The sequence below is a fragment of the Chionomys nivalis genome, chromosome 16 (assembly GCF_950005125.1).
Source record: "Chionomys nivalis chromosome 16, mChiNiv1.1, whole genome shotgun sequence".
Lineage (NCBI taxonomy): Eukaryota > Metazoa > Chordata > Mammalia > Rodentia > Cricetidae > Chionomys > Chionomys nivalis.
In genome coordinates this window covers 3,399,426-3,416,825 of record NC_080101.1, presented here as the reverse complement: position 1 = coordinate 3,416,825, position 17,400 = coordinate 3,399,426, and the positions used below count along the sequence as shown (strand labels likewise).

At 39.9% G+C, this 17,400-nt stretch overlaps 1 protein-coding gene across 1 annotated transcript in view; it reads left to right on the top strand.

The window, feature by feature from the left end:
• Positions 1-9,216, top strand: part of Pip4p2 (phosphatidylinositol-4,5-bisphosphate 4-phosphatase 2) — a 51,922-nt gene extending 42,706 nt beyond the window's left edge. Inside the window, exons 5-7 of the mRNA XM_057791109.1 lie at positions 409-461; positions 6,295-6,385; positions 7,708-9,216. Of these exons, the coding sequence (XP_057647092.1) occupies positions 409-461; positions 6,295-6,385; positions 7,708-7,851 (288 nt within the window). The 3' untranslated portion in view covers positions 7,852-9,216. The remainder of the gene's footprint in view (positions 1-408; positions 462-6,294; positions 6,386-7,707) is intronic.
• The last annotated feature ends 8,184 nt before the right edge of the window (positions 9,217-17,400 follow it).

The window sequence follows — 17,400 nt, the reverse complement described above, 5'->3', positions numbered from 1 at the left end:
AAGGCGAAGGAAGTTATCAATCAAAATATCCAAGTATTTACAAGTTGGTCCTCGGGGCTTAAAGGAAAATAAAGCTTGAAGGTACCCAATAGACTTCATCCGTGAACCAAGAGCACAGAGGAAAAGAGCTGGCAAGAGTACAGGATTGCCTTCTGTTTTCCTTGTGAGGCAGATCTAGCTGGCGTCAGAGCCTTGAGAGAGTCATGGGAACCGGTTCAGACTGGGATCCCAAAATGCATTCTCAAGGGATGGGAAAACTCGAGGTGAAAAACTGTGGAGCCACGAGAAGGCAAGTGATGGCTGCTGTCGTGATTCCTGGTGACATTTAGACTAAAATAAACATTCTCTCAGATTGGCTGATTTTTAGTTGTTTTTCTTTTCAAATCCCTCTCTTTATTTATTTTACAGTGGATGGAACTGAGGTTCAACACTCTGGCAAAATGTCCACACTGCAAAAAAATGTAAGTTCTCTACTGCTGGAAATACCATGGAGAAATCTACAGAGTTTGGAATTCTCACTTAAGTAGATTTGAATTTTAATATGTGCTGTGAAGAGAGTGAATTGCCTAATATATTTATCATTTTCAAGACAAAGCCAAGTTATCTTTAGGCTAATATAGTCGATTTCTAAACTAAAATGATTGGGTTTGGTTGTTGTTCTTTAAAGAGAAATCCATTTCTAGGAGAGTAAAATTAATAGATTGTCAGTTACCTGGAGAGTTTTCCAGTGTTATAAAGGTTATAATCTCTTGCAACTAATCTACACTTTGTAAGAAATCTTGTAATCAAGGAGAAAACCCTATTGTTGGTGAGTCTGTAATTAGTTGATGGTTAGTTTTTCCACTCCCTTCCTAATGAGATTATTACTGTGACAAAATTTATGGAACTGTCTGTTTTAACTGTAAAGTCTGTTTATTTATGTTTCTAACTGGTTTGCCTAGGGAAAGGGTAAAAAGCAATATAACCATGGGAAACCACAAAGATATTTTGATTAAAAAATATATTTTATGGCTTACGTGTTGGGGGTTCTGAGGACCAAGATTCTGTCCCGAGGAGCATACTAGGAATCAGTCATACTACAGATAAGAATGTATTCTAGCTGAGGAATATTAAATACTCAGCAAAGGGGGAAGACAAATGGGAGCAGACCTTGAAGATGTGGAGAACAGCTTCAAAGAGGCCTTTCCCACTGCAGTCCTCTGTGAGAGAATTGTTAGTGCATCTGCAAAGTGTGTCTGGTGGGGTCATAGGCACCTATTGCCAGCACATACCCACATTCCAGGTGCCCAGCAGGACACTTCGTATTTGGTGTAAACTTTTCACTTACAGAGAGAATTTTTTATATACTCTTAGTGCTCATGGAATGCTAGCAACGTTTTAAAAACCAGAGTGTCCAGAGAGCAGCTGAGGACCAATCTCATGAGAAGGGCTTTTTAATTAGAGTAGTCTTAGGTTGAAGCGTTAGCCTTTCTGCACAACATTAACTTTGACAATGAAAATTTAGTTAAAAATTATCATCCACTTACATGTGTGAATTGTAATGTAAGTAAAGTAACTGGACTGGAATGTTTTGACAATTTGATTTTTAAGACAGAAAATATGGATTCATATTTAATATGATTTTTAGTGTGATCTAATTAACTTCGTCTATTTTGAAAATAGGAGAATCCCCTGAATGGTTTCTCAGAGAAAATAATTAAAAAGTACCTGTAAAATTGAAAATACATAATGAAATGTCTCCACTCCTTACTGCTAAATGATTTCAATTAAGTATAATCCCGGGATAATTTTCTTTATCATTCATTTTTAACTTTAAAAGAAGAGATACTTAAAATTCATGAAATAACGCCGGGCGGTGGTGGTGCATGCCTTTAATCCCAGCACTCGGGAGGCAGAGGCAGGCGAATCTCTGTGAGTTCGAGGCCAGCCTGGTCTAGAAGAGCTAGTTCCAGGACAGGAACCAAAAGCCACGGAGAAACCCTGTCTCGAAAAATCAAAAAAAAAATTTTCATATGAAATAATTCACCTAAGCCCTTTGTTTCATTGAATCTTGTGGAAATCCATGCATGGAGAAGAAAAGTTGACAACCCCAAATACATACACAGAAAAAAAGCGTATGTTGGGGAGGCAACAACTCTCAAAACATGAATGTGCATGCTGTTCATACATGTCTGTGCATGCATCACAATATACACGAAATTATGTGGGAAATACTTTTGCCAAGGACATCAAGTAGTATTAAAAAGTCACAGAAAATAGGAAGCAGAGGGTTAGATACTCTGAGCACAGCTACGAGTGGTCCTGTAGACCCCGGTGCACGTTAGCCACAGCTTTTGCAGGAACCTGAGAATGCAGAGATTGTTGGGATAGTTTTACAAGTTAGAAACCGCTGTGAGGGGGTAAGGGTTGTGCTTAAGGAACTTGTTTAACTACTTTAGAACAATGGCTCTATTTTTCTGGTAAGAATGTCAAGTTTCTGACCATAAAGCTGTATTGATACGAAGAAGCATTTGTATCAATACCTTAGGGAATAGTGTGCATAGAAGTTCACGTGGATCAACATGGCAGTTGGTGACTTTCCCGTCCCTTCACCAGGAGAACTGAAAGCTGAGAATTTTGATATTGATTAGCCTTCTGCTAATTACATTACCTTTTAACCAAAGCTTGGCTCTTTGCTCCCTTCTGAGTGTCCTTCCTTAATTTCTATGACCACTGTCCCCAAACCCTTATGTCCAGGTCTTTTTGTCCCTCTTATACACTCTAATTCAGCCTCCACACTTTCCCTGTCTCTGCTGACGTGTTGCTTTCCATCTCTCTGAGGTGACTGAAGCTGACTGTGAAACCCTTCAGCCTTACGCTCTGTCTATAAGCCTGTCTTTGTCTATGGCCACCTCTCCTTCTCTTAAAGGAGGGAGGTCTCTTTTGTGCAAGGTACACCTCATTCCTGCTGGAGTAAGCCACCACTAGCTATTACTCTCCAGTGAGCTGCTGGCTTTGCTCTGGGGATATTCATGTCTAGTTACAAGTTCCCGTCACTCAGCCGTTTCCCCTACCCATTGTGTCCTCAGAGCAAGTCTGATCATCCTGTTTTCTTCTTTCTTTTTAAAATTTGCTCTGCTCTTGGTTGTTAGAAACTGCTTTCTTCTGAGTTTTTCCACTTATGAGAGCACTCCTTTGTGATTAATTTTCTTGGTCTCTTTTCCTTTTCTGAGTTGTTTCCTATTGGTGCTCCCTAAAGCAGGCATTGCTGTGTATTTTCTGTGACTTTTATGAGTTGCACTCTCGTCCATGTACCATTTCTCAGAAACTTCAGCTGTAGATAGATAATCTCTGTTCATGATTTCATCTACACTTATTTCATTCTAGCATCTAGATGACATCACATACACCTTGAACAACTTCCTGACCCCATTCTGCACACCAGTATTCCTTATGGAGGATGCGTGTGTCAATGAGTCTTACCCCATCTCTCTAGTGCAGCCAAAATTCTGATTGTATCTTTTCTCTCTAATCCATATATGGATGCTGATATTGTACCGATTATGCCCCTTGTCATTTTACTTTCTGCTCCCTGTTCTTCCTATTTCACCTTTACTCTACCCATTCAGCACCCTGTGTTAGTGCTGTGGCGGAGGCCTTCTGATTTACCCTTTGGCCTCAGCCTTAAAGTTTTCAACCAGCTTCCTAGAAAAACATGGCCATATGATTTTATAGTCTGAATTCAGGTCTCCAGTAGTTTCCAGAGCATGCAAATACGTGAGTTACCTGCTGTGTGTCTCAAGAAGATGCCATGGCCCTTCTTCTCTTACTTTCTTCTTCTTCTTCTTCTTTTTTTTGTTTGTTTGTTTGTTTTTGTTTTGTTTTGGAGACAAGGTTTCTTTTAACCACTAAGCTTACTAAGTTTGTAGGAAACTTTATATGGTTCCTAGATTTAAGTCTCTACCTACCTTCCTGAACTTTGTTTCCTCCTGTACCTACGAACAACCCCTATGTGCTACAACAACACATTCTTTACTTCTATAAGCACCCTCTACGGTTCCTTGATTCTTTCTTGTATCCTTGTGTGTGAGCCGTGGGGTGGCCTGTCTGCTTCATGTCCTCTCTCCTGGCTGCCTCTGAAACACCCAGTAAACCCCTCAAACTAGCTGAAATCTCTTTTGCTTCTCTTGTTTGCTTGTGCAAACTTCCTGTGGGAGAATGGCTAGAGTATTGTTTCTCTCATTCTTGAGCCACACTTCTATTATAAACTAGAATGGCCCAGCCTTCTACCTGTTTACATCCTGCCTGCCTTCAAACCTCTCTGTATTGGTTCATTTTGTATTGCAATAATGAAATATTAAAGACTTCAGCATTATAAAAAAAAAATCAAATAAGGCTTATCACAGCTCCTATGATCCAGAAGCCTGTATGTGGCCTTCTTGCTGACTGGATTTTGAGGTGGTACAGAGTTTTACATGGCTAGTGACGAGGAATGTATACACGTCTTTCATTCTCTGGTTTTCTGCCTGCATAAGATTCACTCGTGGGGTATTGCCCTGGTGACCATATCTTGTCCGAATTACCTGGCAACAGCCACACATCTCTACACTCTTCCAGCTAAATCCCCATCCTGTTAAGACTTCACTGTGAAGACTGTACTCCAACGTGAGTTTCAGAGGGAAGAAGCAGTGTTCAGACCATAGCACTTCCATTCCCCCATTGCCTCTTCTGAAGTTATAAAGAACATTGCTTGGTTTCTAATGCATGGTGAGTCAGAAACCACCAGATTGCTATACAGGTGGTAATGAGAAACAAGAACCAGCTGTGAGCTCTACAGCAGGACACCTATAACAGGTTATATAAGAGCTAAAACCAAGAAAACAGAGGCAAAACAAAGCATTAAGGCATTGGACTACACATGTCCTAGACACTGCAGACAGCCATCTGCACAATGGCACAATGCGGTGTCTATTGTTGTCCTCAACGCACCGGGATGTTTGTTAATGTTTAGTTCAGGAAAATCAATGATACCTATATTTGCAGCAAAATTCATTAACTCATGGGAAGATTTGGGCACTGAAGGAAATTATTATGCAGAATTAACCTCTTTAGGGTAGCATGCTTATAAATTATGTCTAATAAGTGGCCTGTTCCTCTATTTCACTCATTCAGTAGCCAGTCATTGAAAGAGTACACGTGATCTCGATACTGGCCATGCCACGGTGACACCTCTGTCATCTCACTAACGGTGCCTTGCATATGGTGTATGTAATAAATATGCATATATTAGCAAACGCTGCCCGCTGGCCTTGGGTTTCTTGCTCTCTGCTATACTTGCTTCATTTAGAAAATTACCAGAATTGGAAGTGGAGAGAAGTAAATATCGGATTTTGGGTTTCACTTGAGAAACCAGTCACAATATATGCTCTGATGAATTTCCTGCAGGCTTTCGACAGTGCTGAGAAACCTTGATACTTTAATCCTTACAGTGTCATACTTCTAATTCTAAAAAGCTTAAGACAAAGATGAGAAATAAGCACAGTGCTTTAAGTGACGCTTAGTTGCCAGTGTTTGGAACGATGAAAACTCTCAAGTGTGAATGAGGGGAGGTGGTTGAGTCTTTTGATTACGCCATAGAGCTCCATTTTGAGAATGCTTGGTAACAGGGAAATATTCATGCTGCCTTTGGGTCAGGGTAAAGACTGGCAGGAAGAGAGTAAGCAAGGTCCCTGGGAGACTTTTAGGGCAGGAGAATCACACGTGCTTTCTTTTTTCATTCATTTCTCCGTTTTCCAAATTTTTCACAGAAAACATAAACCATAAGCAAGCCAAAGGCTGCTTTTAATCTGGTATTTCTGTTCTGGATAAGATCTTTGGATATGCCTTTAATCCCAGCACTTGGGAGGCAGAGGCAGGCGGATCTCTGTGAGTTCGAGACCAGCCTGGTCTACAAGAGCTAGTTCCAGGACAGGCTCCAAAACCACAGAGAAACCCTGTCTCGAAAAACAAAAAAAAAAACAAACAAACAAAAAAAAAGATCTTTGGATATGGACATTATCTGAAGCATGATCAAGGACCAAGTGATTTGTTGTTGTTGTTTTTTATTTATTTATAAATGTATATTGTCAGTGAGCAGGGCACCATTTACCTTTGTCATTTGTTGAAAAAAAAATGTCATTTTATGCATACTGTCTGTCATTGTGAAGAAACAAATGAAGCCAGTATGTTAGTGAAGCCGGACATAACAAGTCATGAAGATGTGACGAAAAGTCTTGGCATAAATATTAATGTGTCCCTCTTCTCTGCCCCTTATAGCTCTTCGGTTGGTAGTGCACTTCCCCGGAGACGCTGCTGTGCCTATATCACCATCGGAATGATATGTATTTTCATTGGAGTTGGACTAACTGTGAGTACTGCCTTTGTTTATTGCTTTGAAGGGTCTCACGTAGCAGAGGGTGGCCTTTGAGCTTGTGATCCTCTTGTCTACTGTAATCCCAAACCCTGGGATTACAGGTGTAACCTACCACGCCAAGAGACTGAAAACTACTATTAGATGTTTTTTCTGCATCTTTAGTCTGTTTTGAGATTTGGGACAGTTATCAGAGATCCCCAAGATGGTGACCACTCAGCCTGACAGGTTCTAGAGCTTCTGAAGGACTATGGTCAATCAGATGTCCAATCCTTGCATATGTATTTTTTTAAGTAGTTAATTTTTTTAAAGATATTTAAAAAAACTTTTTAATTTTATTTTATGTGCACAGGTGTTTTGTCTGCATGCCTGTTTGTGCACTACTTGAATGGCTGATGCCCAGGGAGGCCAGCAGGAGGTTCCATAGAATTTGGAACTGGGGTTACAGATGGTTATGAGCCCTGGTGTGGGAGGTGGAAGTCTAATCTAGGTCCTCTAGATGAACAGTCAGTGCTCCTAACCTCTGAGCCATTTCTCCAGCCCATTGAAAAAGATTTCATGGCATTATATTAATTACATAGAGTCAAGATTTCATTGTGCCTGAACTGTTTTTGATGGAGTCTGCCTACCCAGGAAAAGGCTATGATTGTGCCAATCCGAAAGTCTTTAGCATTGAGAAATTCGTTATTCATTTTTCAAAAGCCTTTTTTACTTTTGTTGAGTGGGCAGAACCAACTTTGCATGATCACGGAGTATCTTATATCCAAATCAACACTTGCTCATTTACAGAGATTTGAAGAATCAATCTCTTTATCCATGCCAAGCAGAGATTTACGTTTGCTATGAGGATGTGTTGATTTCAGAGAGACTGAAGTTGAATGGTTGGCACTGGGATTACACCAGGAGAAGGGAGCAGGGAGTTGATCTGTTTGCTTTCCGTGCTGTGTTCTTTGTTCAGTGCACCTGGTCCCATCTTAGGGGCAAAGTTTACTGTGCCATTAAGTAAGAGATGACAATGTCAATTTTCTTCTTCATTGTTACTTTTTCCCTCTTTTGGTACTGCGCCCTAGGATGCACAGGTTCTCACCACTATGCCGGGCAGTGTGCTTTTCTATTTACTTCATAAAATGTGTAGTTAATATAAGTAGCATTGTTGTATGTTAATCAGTCAAGAGCCACGTGTAATCTTAGAAAAGGCCTAATTGGCTTCAGTTTGCAGACGTGTTTCATATAATTCCAAAGAGGGAGGGCCAACCCAAGTTTTCCCAGCAGACATTTCCTTAAAGTTTCTAATCTCTTGTTTTTGTTTTTTGTTTCAGGTTGGCACACAAGACTTTTCAAGGCGATTTCATGCAACCTACGTGTCTTGGGCAATTGCTTATCTCTTAGGTTTGATTTGCCTTATCCGAGCTTGTTACTGGGGTGCAATAAGAGTCAGTTATCCAGAACATAGTTTTGCTTAAATCTACCCCTGAATCATTGACGCAGGTGAGAGTGTCCAGTAGTTCTTGATAAGCTCTTTTGGACGCCTTCAAATCATTTATCCTCATGGATTCCATCCTGATTTATATAGTAGTTTCAAGACTTTGAGTCTTTTCTGAACAGATGCTCACTACAGTACAGTATACGCAAGTTCATTTTGCTGCTAGGTTATCAGACTTGGAAAAATAAAGTGCGTCTTTGTCCTTTTAAATCATTTAGAGGTATTTTTGTGTTTGTCATCACATGTTACATCTAACACCTTTTATTATGTTTAAACCAGTAATGTCATTACTCGCTGATCTGTGGCTATTCCCAAGAAGTGTTTATAAATGTTTCTACAATAGGTTCACGTTTATACTTACATTTTCAACAGAATCGCTTGCTTTAAAAATCTAAGCAATATGCATTTTTGCTTGAACTGCTTACTGTAATTTTAACCTAAGATTATAGTTACCTTATTCAGGAAAAAAAATTGAGTGTACTTTCAAAAACTTGACATTCTTGTCAGAGAAACATTTCTAGGTATTATATGCTTGTGTTTTTTGTTGTTTGTAGAAAGATACAATATTTTGGTAGTAAATTAAAATACTTAGGATGAACATGTTTGTCCACAGTTGGATATGTTGGATAAATGTCTTTTCTCTAAGATTACAGAACCTTTTGCCTTTCATTTTTGTCTTTTTATTTTGCATTTACAAAAGTCTGGTTTGTGGAACTTAGTGTTAGTCTGCTGGATGTATTCCGTTTTAGACTGGAGGAGGTATTGCAAAAAACATGCTTTATAAGGCTTCATCATCTCATCACAGACACATTTACACTGGGCTGCGTTCCCTCTCCTTAGATCATGACAAACTTTTCTTCGTGAGATCCCTGTGTGCCTGTTTCTTTGTGCAGAGAACCTATGGCATTTTGCCTTAGCTGAAACACTAAAGTTAAAGATTCTCTTACTGTCTCTCAGCTGACCAGATAAAGAATGAGTCAGCTTACTCCAGGAAATGGATCAGAGGTAATGAGCTTCACAGCCTTCTAAGATTTGCCCGGGGTCTGTGGAGTCAGCGCGTGCACTGCCCAAGTCTGCAGCCTCGAAGTAATTATTTGAGAGTTAATGGCTTAAACTCTTTCAAATTGTTGATCAGACAATTGAGTGACCTGAGTAAATTAGTAGGTGATTCTTAGGGACATGACTAATATTTTAAGTTATTTATGTTCCTGATTAATATACAAATGCACTTACCGTGAAATTTGAAGTGAAATACATGTAAACCTCAAAGAGAAAATGATAAATGTATAAATGAAGTAGCTCAGGATTATATGTATCTTTGAAAATACACTAATAAAGATGATTATTCAAGAATGGCCTTGTTCTACTTCATCTTAAAAAATAAGATTTAATTTCTAAAATTTACTTTGAGATCTTGCTCTGAAATACTCATATAAAAGAAGACATGTAACTTTTATAATATTCTTTTATTGGTGCTATTTTCATAACTATGTTTTCCAAGACTCATTTGCACGCCATGGTGTTGGTAGCTCCCTTGACATGCAGTACAAAATAATCTCCTTTGTCTTGCCTGTGGCAGTTTTGTAGGAGCCCTGGGTGGTGATTGTCCCCATTGGTGGGACCTCTCACATTGTGTTGTATGCTATTTGACAATATCCTTCTGAAATACAGCTCTGGGAGATGCGTGACGGTTTGTTCACCCCCATTTAGATCCTGCTCCTGGTGCATGTGTGCTCTGTCTAAATGAAAGAATGAAGGTGGGGAGAGATAAGTGACCGGGTTATTCTTAGTCCTTATGTGTACTTGAGTCAGTACTTAGTATTCTGAGCTACAATCGTTATGAAAACATTATAATGTTAGGCTAAAGAAAAAAAGTACTACCCAGAAGGAAAACGTGTAAAAGATTGGTATAGTAAGTGATGAAAGCCAGGAGAGACACTTCAAGAGCTAACATGGAAAAAAAATTTAAATTTACAAATAAAGGCAAAAGACAATTTGGTGAAGATATTTTCAAAATAGTTGAATCAGTTTCTGAAATATGGAAAGGCACTAAAGCCAGGAAGAAGCAGTTTATAAGAGGAGAAATAAAGCCAAGCATGGTGGTACACACCTTTAATCCCAGCACTCAGGAAGCAGAGATAGGTGGATCTCTATGAGTTGCTGCCAACCTGGTCTACAGAGCAAATCCAGCCAGCCAGAGCTTCGTGATGACAACTTGCTGGGGAGAAAAGGAAAAAAATATTAAACTAAACATTAACATCTTTTTAAAATGTCATTTCTTTTTTTTTAATTGTTCGTCTCCTGGTGCCCAAAGTGCTAAAAATTCCACTTATGTTTCAGAGGGGGAAATGAGCCTATGATTAGATACTTTCTCTTACAAAGTATTTTATCATTGTTGTGTGTATGCTCTATGTGTGTGTGTGTGTGTATGTGTGTTAGTTCATGTGTCAGAGAACAACTTTTGGGAGTCGATTCTTGCCTTCGTTATTCTGTGGATCGGGTCAGGTGATCTGGTTTGTGCAGCAAGCGTTTCTACCCACGGAGCCATCTCACCATCCCTGATTGGGTATTTCTGACCATCATTTGTGACCGTCCCTGTTATTTTGGAAGAAAGGAATCTAACAACGACTCGGGCCAGGTGCTGTGCTACTGTCACAGAACTTGTTGTGTGTTTACAGGCGCCAAGGAGGGGACCGAGCTTCTGTTTCACACAGAACAGGGGCATGCTCTTCCAGAGTCCTTCAGAGACTGATTTTGTCAGATAATCTACATTCAAAAGAATCATTGCTAGGTAGTTCTGATATGTTTCCAGATTACTCTGTTTAAAATACTGTACACCAGATTGAACCCCCTCCCAATTTCCTAATAAGTAAAAACTTCTAATTGCATTTGAGTAACTAATATAATATCCTTAGTTTTGGCATGGCTGTTCTTGACTGCCTAGACCATCATGAAATGCTATGGCCATTTTCATAATCATAATTCACATAATTGCTCTAAAAACATCGACATTTTCAGTTACTGTATGTAAGCTCTGGCATGTGCATAGCTATATGTGTAAGAAGCAATGAAGAAAGGCCTAGTGTTGAGTGTTACATACGCATGTGTATGTGTGTGTATGTATACACACATTAGATGCCCACCATACCCATGACTCTGAAGGGGAAGGGGTTGAGTTGTTGATAATCCCAGCTGGCATTGGTCGGGCTGCTTTCAAAGCACACCTGTTTTCTACCCTAGATTTCTTTTTTGGGGGTCAGTGGGTTTCAAGACATGGTTTCTCTGCAGAGCCTTAGCTGTCCTGGATCTCTCTCATTAGACCAGGCTGGCCTCAAACTCAGACATCTGCCTGCCTCATCCCCAGTGCTGGCATTAAAGGCGTGCGCCACCACCACCCAGTTACTGAATGAGATTTTACTGTGCTTCCCTTTTCAGCTAAAGACGTTTGGGCTCTGTCCTTTTTATCACAATTAATAGTCGTGTTTAATGGAGGTAGTTATACCAGAATAATAGTTAAAAATCTATGAATTTGAAATATACAACATCAATTTAAAATTATTTAATTTATAATATATTTTCATTTTAATAAATAACATAAATAATGGAAAGACTGAGTCGAAACCTTAGAAAACTGGTGTGGATTGAGTCTTAAATAATATAACTAAGTTTTATTCTAGTAATGCTAGCTAAAATGGTTATAGAATAGTACAAAATGCTTAAAAATGAGTCTGTAAAAAGTTCTCAATTTACATTTTATCCTTTATGTTTTGCTAAATGTGAATGACATGAAGTGAAATACTCTTTAAAAATGTGCAAAAACAAAAACCAAGTCTACTGTTGAAGGCTGCCTCTCTGTACTGTGTCAGATGCATCTGAAGACCATGAAGGTTGGGCAGCTCGCCCCCTGCAGGCCAGCGGTTTCATCTCCTGGAGCCTTGATTTGTCGAGGTTTGCTGGGTAGCTTTCTAAACAGAATCAGCTTATGTTGAGTTTTTGAGCAATTCCTAGAGGTCTATTGCTATTTGTGTGTTTGGATTTAAACTATAAAAAGAATTCGAAGGAATGCTTGGTGGTTAAACAAAAAAAGCGTTGTTTTGTGTTTTTGAGACAGGGTTTCTCTGTGTAACATTCTTGGCTTTCCTGGAACTCACTCTAAAGCAGGCTGGTGTTGAACTCAGATAGCCTGCCTCTGCCTCCCGAGTGCTGGGATTAAAGGTGTGCGCACGACGCCTGACGATTATTAACTCGTAATGGCCTGTTGCTGTCATTTGTTTTCAAGTCTGAGACTGTGTGGGTCCCCAGCCCATGGCTTGAGCCTCTGGCTCTAGACTCACAGGTCTTTGCTTCTGTTGGAACCGCAATCTTATTCCCTTCCATTCTTGGTTTTTTCCTTTATAGCCAATTCTTTGTGCCCCTGAGAGAAACCACAGAACTTGATTTCTGTGTTACCAGAGTGCCCACATCAGTGGACTTTACCAACTGTCCGTGCCTCATTCTCAGACCATCTGCAGTCTGCCAATGCTTTTCCTCTCAGCCACATGCACTTGGCTTTCTTCACGAACACTACTGCTTATGCAAAGCTCTTTCATATGTCACTTGGATGACTGTACAAGCGTCTTACTCTCTTACTCTGTGTCCTTCCTGCCATTATCCCAATTTCTTTCCCACATTGCCACTTTCCAAACTCTCACATCGACCCTAAAGTCCTGCCTTTTGGAATCCTCACAAAAGAATAGAAGATCTTTTGTCTTTATTTAGCTTAATACACCACTACAAAGCAATCACTTTGATTTTATGCTTCTGTAGGACGGAATTGCTGTTATTTGTATTGATTCCTGTTTCATTTATATATGTGTATGCATAAGTAACATATATAATCATTAAATATATATCATTAATATGTAATAATCTATTATAATATACCATATAATCATTAAATGATATATACATATCCCTTTGTCTTTGTCTTGTTATTGCCAAGTATAGCTTTCTAATGGAGAAAACATTTTTTGCTTGAAAAGTCTCCTTAGGCCTTATTGGCCCTATGAGCCCTTCCCTGGGCCTTTTATTCCTCTGACCCTTCAGCAATGTCTTTCTTTGTAATACTTTCCATGTGAACACTTCCAGTACATCTACCACACTCTACTGTGTTGGCCCATGGACACTCTTACTAATGGCTGCCATTTCTCTTCTTGTTGAATGTGCCTTCACAATCCAAGCCCCACCCACTCAGTTTGTATTCTTAATTCCTAGCACTGAATATTCATCAGCCGTCAAACCCTTTCACCTAAGTTGATGGAGTCAAGCATTTAATACATAGATACAATAACACCCCATACCTGTAGAGGGTCTGCCCTAGAGTTCTTGTGGATGCTTGAAACTGTGGATCATGCTGAACTCTTATGTACACACTGTGCCTTTCTTATGAATACATACCTATGACAGTAACTACACACTAAGAAGTTACTAGTGACAACTATTTAGAAAACAGAATGGAAAGATATGCTGTTATAAAAATTCCAGAATCACTGGACCTGGGTTTTTGGAATATTATTGGTAAAATAATACTCACTTGAATAAAAAAGGCAGCTAAATCTCCTCAATCTGGCAACTGAGATAGCTGTGAAATAAAGGGCATCTAATATATACTAAATAAATACAATGGACAAAGGAATCAGCAGTGCAAGAATTCATCAAATTACCCAGAATATACAATTTAAACCTCTTAAATGACTTCTGGAACAGTCTGGGTAATACCTTTTTACATATTTTTAAAAATTAATTTTTGCATTTAAAACTTTTAGTACGGGCTGGAGAGATGGCTCAGTGGTTAAGAGCATTACCTGCTCTTCCAAGGTCCTGAGTTCAATTCCCGGCAACCATATGGTGGCTCACAACCATCTGTAATGAGGTCTGGTGCCCTCTTCTGGCCTGCATACATACACACATGCAGAATATTGTATACATAATAAATATTAAAAAAAAACTTTTAGTACTATATATTTTGATCAAATTCTTTCCTCTCCAAAGTCTTCTCAACTCTCTACCCATGTAAGTTCACATTCTTATTTTCCATCTCCCAGCAACGATTGATTGTAAATGGCTTCTTGGTTAAAGGATAGAAGATACTAGACAAAAATTCAGAATAATTTTAATTAACTCTCACAATGCTTTACCCTTTATCATATGTATACATATTTATCATTTGCAACAATATTCTGGTAACATTATTTTAATATGAACAAAATTTGATAGCTCTTGCAATCATATTTTAAAATTATTGGAATTTCATTTCAGTTCTACAGCTGCTTACTGTAATTTAATTTTTACTACTGCTACATTTGGTGAAACCTGTTAGGAGTTTTTGAGCTCTGAGATTTCAGGGCAATGCAATTCTATGGTTTCTGTTGGAGGCAGAATCTCACTTCGCAGTCCCAGCTGGGCTCAAACTCAGGGTCATCTTGCTTCAGCCTCCTAAATGTTCAGCTTATAGGTCTGTGCTTCCATGCCCGGCTCGTTCAAATTCAGGATAAAACTAAACTTTGCTCATTTAGTTGGAGGCATCTGTTTATTGTCTAAGTTTCATGGTGGATATTTGAATGTTAGACTATAGATGTTTATCTCTTGTGCTTAAGCAATAAGAGTTTTTAAGGGTCCGCAGCATTGCATGGCTCATTTTTATTAATTATAAAAAATTCAGGAGTCTCTTAGTGGCATTTAAAAATTAATCTTTCCATAAATTACTGATCTTAGTTTTACATGAAAATGGTTTCCAATTAACATTTTTGTCATAATAATTTCTATGGATTTTATGCAGTATAACTAAAATAATTTTAATGTGAAGTGTTGTTCACTGTACCCATGAAAACATGCCTTGAGCGGATGCTGAAGGTCGACAAGCTAGCTTTCTACATGCGGCTTGGAGGTGTTCTGACTGCGCTGCCCACAGCTTCTTGTGCTGTCAGTCACAAGTCACACTTTATCATTGTAAACGTCACCTGACCTGAACTTTGACCTTTGATGCCAAGTGAGTCATGTCAGTGGCTGGTAAAGAGTGTCTCAAAGCTATTTACACATCAAGATAACTAGCAATACATCGGTTCTACATAGAAGTGTGTACCAGACTTTTTCTTTTGGGGCCATCAACCAGCTCTCAAATCCTGAGAGGACGACTTGGTATTGGTTATAAAAGCTTAGCCTTATCTTCGCTCTCATTTCTTGTTAGCTCTTATAACTTAACCTGTTTCTCCTTATTTATGTTTTTCCTCAGGACTCTTTACCTTTCTTTATGTCTTACTTTCCTGCTGTTTCTACTTGTGTCTGGCAGCTGTCTGGCTGTCCCCAGGCACCTTCATTTTTCTTGTTCTCTTCTTCGTCTTCTTCCCTTGAGCCTAGATTTCTCCTACTTGTTCTTTCTGCCTGTCAGCCCCGCCTGTCCTTTCTCTGCCCAGCCAGTGGACATTCAGCTCTGTATTAGGCCAGTCTGGTGTCTTAGGCAAGCAAGGTAAAACAGCAATACATCTTTTCAACATTAAACAAATACAGTATAAACAAATCTTATGCTGTTAAACAAATGCAGCATAAAAATGTAGCACATGTTTGCAGTTAAAATAATATTCCGCAGCATAAACAAATGCAACACATCTTTACACAGTTAAAGTAATATTCCACAGCATAAACAAATGCAACACATCTTTGCATAGTTAAATAGTCCACAGCATAAACAAATACAACACATCTTTACACAGTTAAATATTCCATAGCATAAACAAATGCAACACACCTTTACACAGTTAAAGTAATATTCCACAGCATAAACAAATGCAACACATCTTTACACAGTTAAAGCAATATTCCACAGCGTAAACAAATGCAACACATCTTTACATAGTTAAAGTAATTTACAAAACAGAGGAGTGATAATATGAGCAAAGGGTTCAAGACCATGATGGGGAACCCACAGAAACACCTGACCTGTGCTCGTGGGCGCTGACTCTGCACTGACAGCAGGAGAACCTGCATAGGTCCAAGCTAGTCCCTGTAAATGTGGGTGACAATTGTGTGGCTGGGGCAGTCTGTGGGGCCACTGGCAGAGGGACCAGGATTTATCCCTAGTATAAGCTTTGCAGTTCAAATAGAAAAGTATTCTGGCAGTTGGGAGGCAGTAATCAGCACAGGTCACAGTAAGCACAGCAGCTTACAGCCCTCAAAGTCACAGCTCTGCTTGGTTCCCTAACGAAGTTGTTACAGTTCGGCTCTGGGGCCCCAGGAGCCTAACCACTCCGTTCTACTAGGGGAAGATTTCCCCAGCCGAAGTTATAGCCCCGCGGCGCTCCAATCCTCTATCTCTGGCTTCCCCAGCAAAGTTGTGACAATTCGCATGGCTAGATTTCCCCAGAGGAAGTGTCTACAGCCCTGCACGGCTCTGCTCTGTTCAGGCCAAAGGAGGTCTTCACCCAAACCTCATTCGAGAGAGATTTATTGGGAGGGAAGAATCCAGGAGAGTGGCTGCCTCTCTCAGGGCGGAAGACAGCAGCAAACAGAACAGGCACAAGACTTATACAGGGCTTCTTAGGGGCAGAGTTTTTCCATGGAGTCTAGGAGGTTAGTTTGGTTGGTCAGGGGCAGAGATGGCTGACTTCAGGGCCAGACTGTGTTTCTTTCACGAGCTTTTTGGCTCTAGTTTTGGGAACAGGGCATATTCTTTTACTGTCTCGAATTCTTGGGCCAAAGTGGGTTTGGGGCTAAAGTATTTCTTTCACTGGCCATGGTCTCAGAGCCAGGGTGGGTTTCTTTGGCAGGCCCTTTCCCCGACACCTAGTGCTTGAGCAGGGACTGGGCCGGAATAGCCCATTGCCTATGAAGGGATACCTTTCTCAGCCTAGATATAGTAGGGAGGGCCTTGGTTCTGCCTCAAAGCAATGTGCTAGACTTTATTGACTCCCCATGGGAAGCCTAACCCTCTCTGAGGAGTGGGGGGGGTAGGAGAAAAGTGGGGGGAGTGGAAGAAGGGGAGGGAGAGGGAACTGGTATTGTTATGTAAAATGAGAAAAGCTTGTTTTAAAAAAGAAAAAAAGGTAGAAAAATAATATCCAAAACAGAAGTGTCACAGAATTTATCTTTTCAAATAGTAAGCCATTTGAAAAGCCATTTCAAATAGATGCCTGTAGAACTCAGGCATCGCTGTCCTATACTCCCGACCTAACTATTCCAGGACTTACCTGGCTCCTCTCAGGTGTTGCTTTGTGTCAAGTCCTGTGAGGGCGCGGGCACACACACACAGACACACACACTGTGTTCATCAGCGCAGGCCTATGGAACAGCCTGAGACGACAATGAGAAATATTTCACAAGAGAATGAAAACGAAGGTGGGAAATATTGGATTTGGAGTCAACAGAGTTTCCTGAACTAATCCTGATCATTTTCAGGACTGTAATCTGCTGAGGGTGATATTGTCACCTCTATTAGATCTACAATCGTCTAGGCAACAAACCTCACAGCACGCCGTGAGGGAGTTTCTAGACTGGG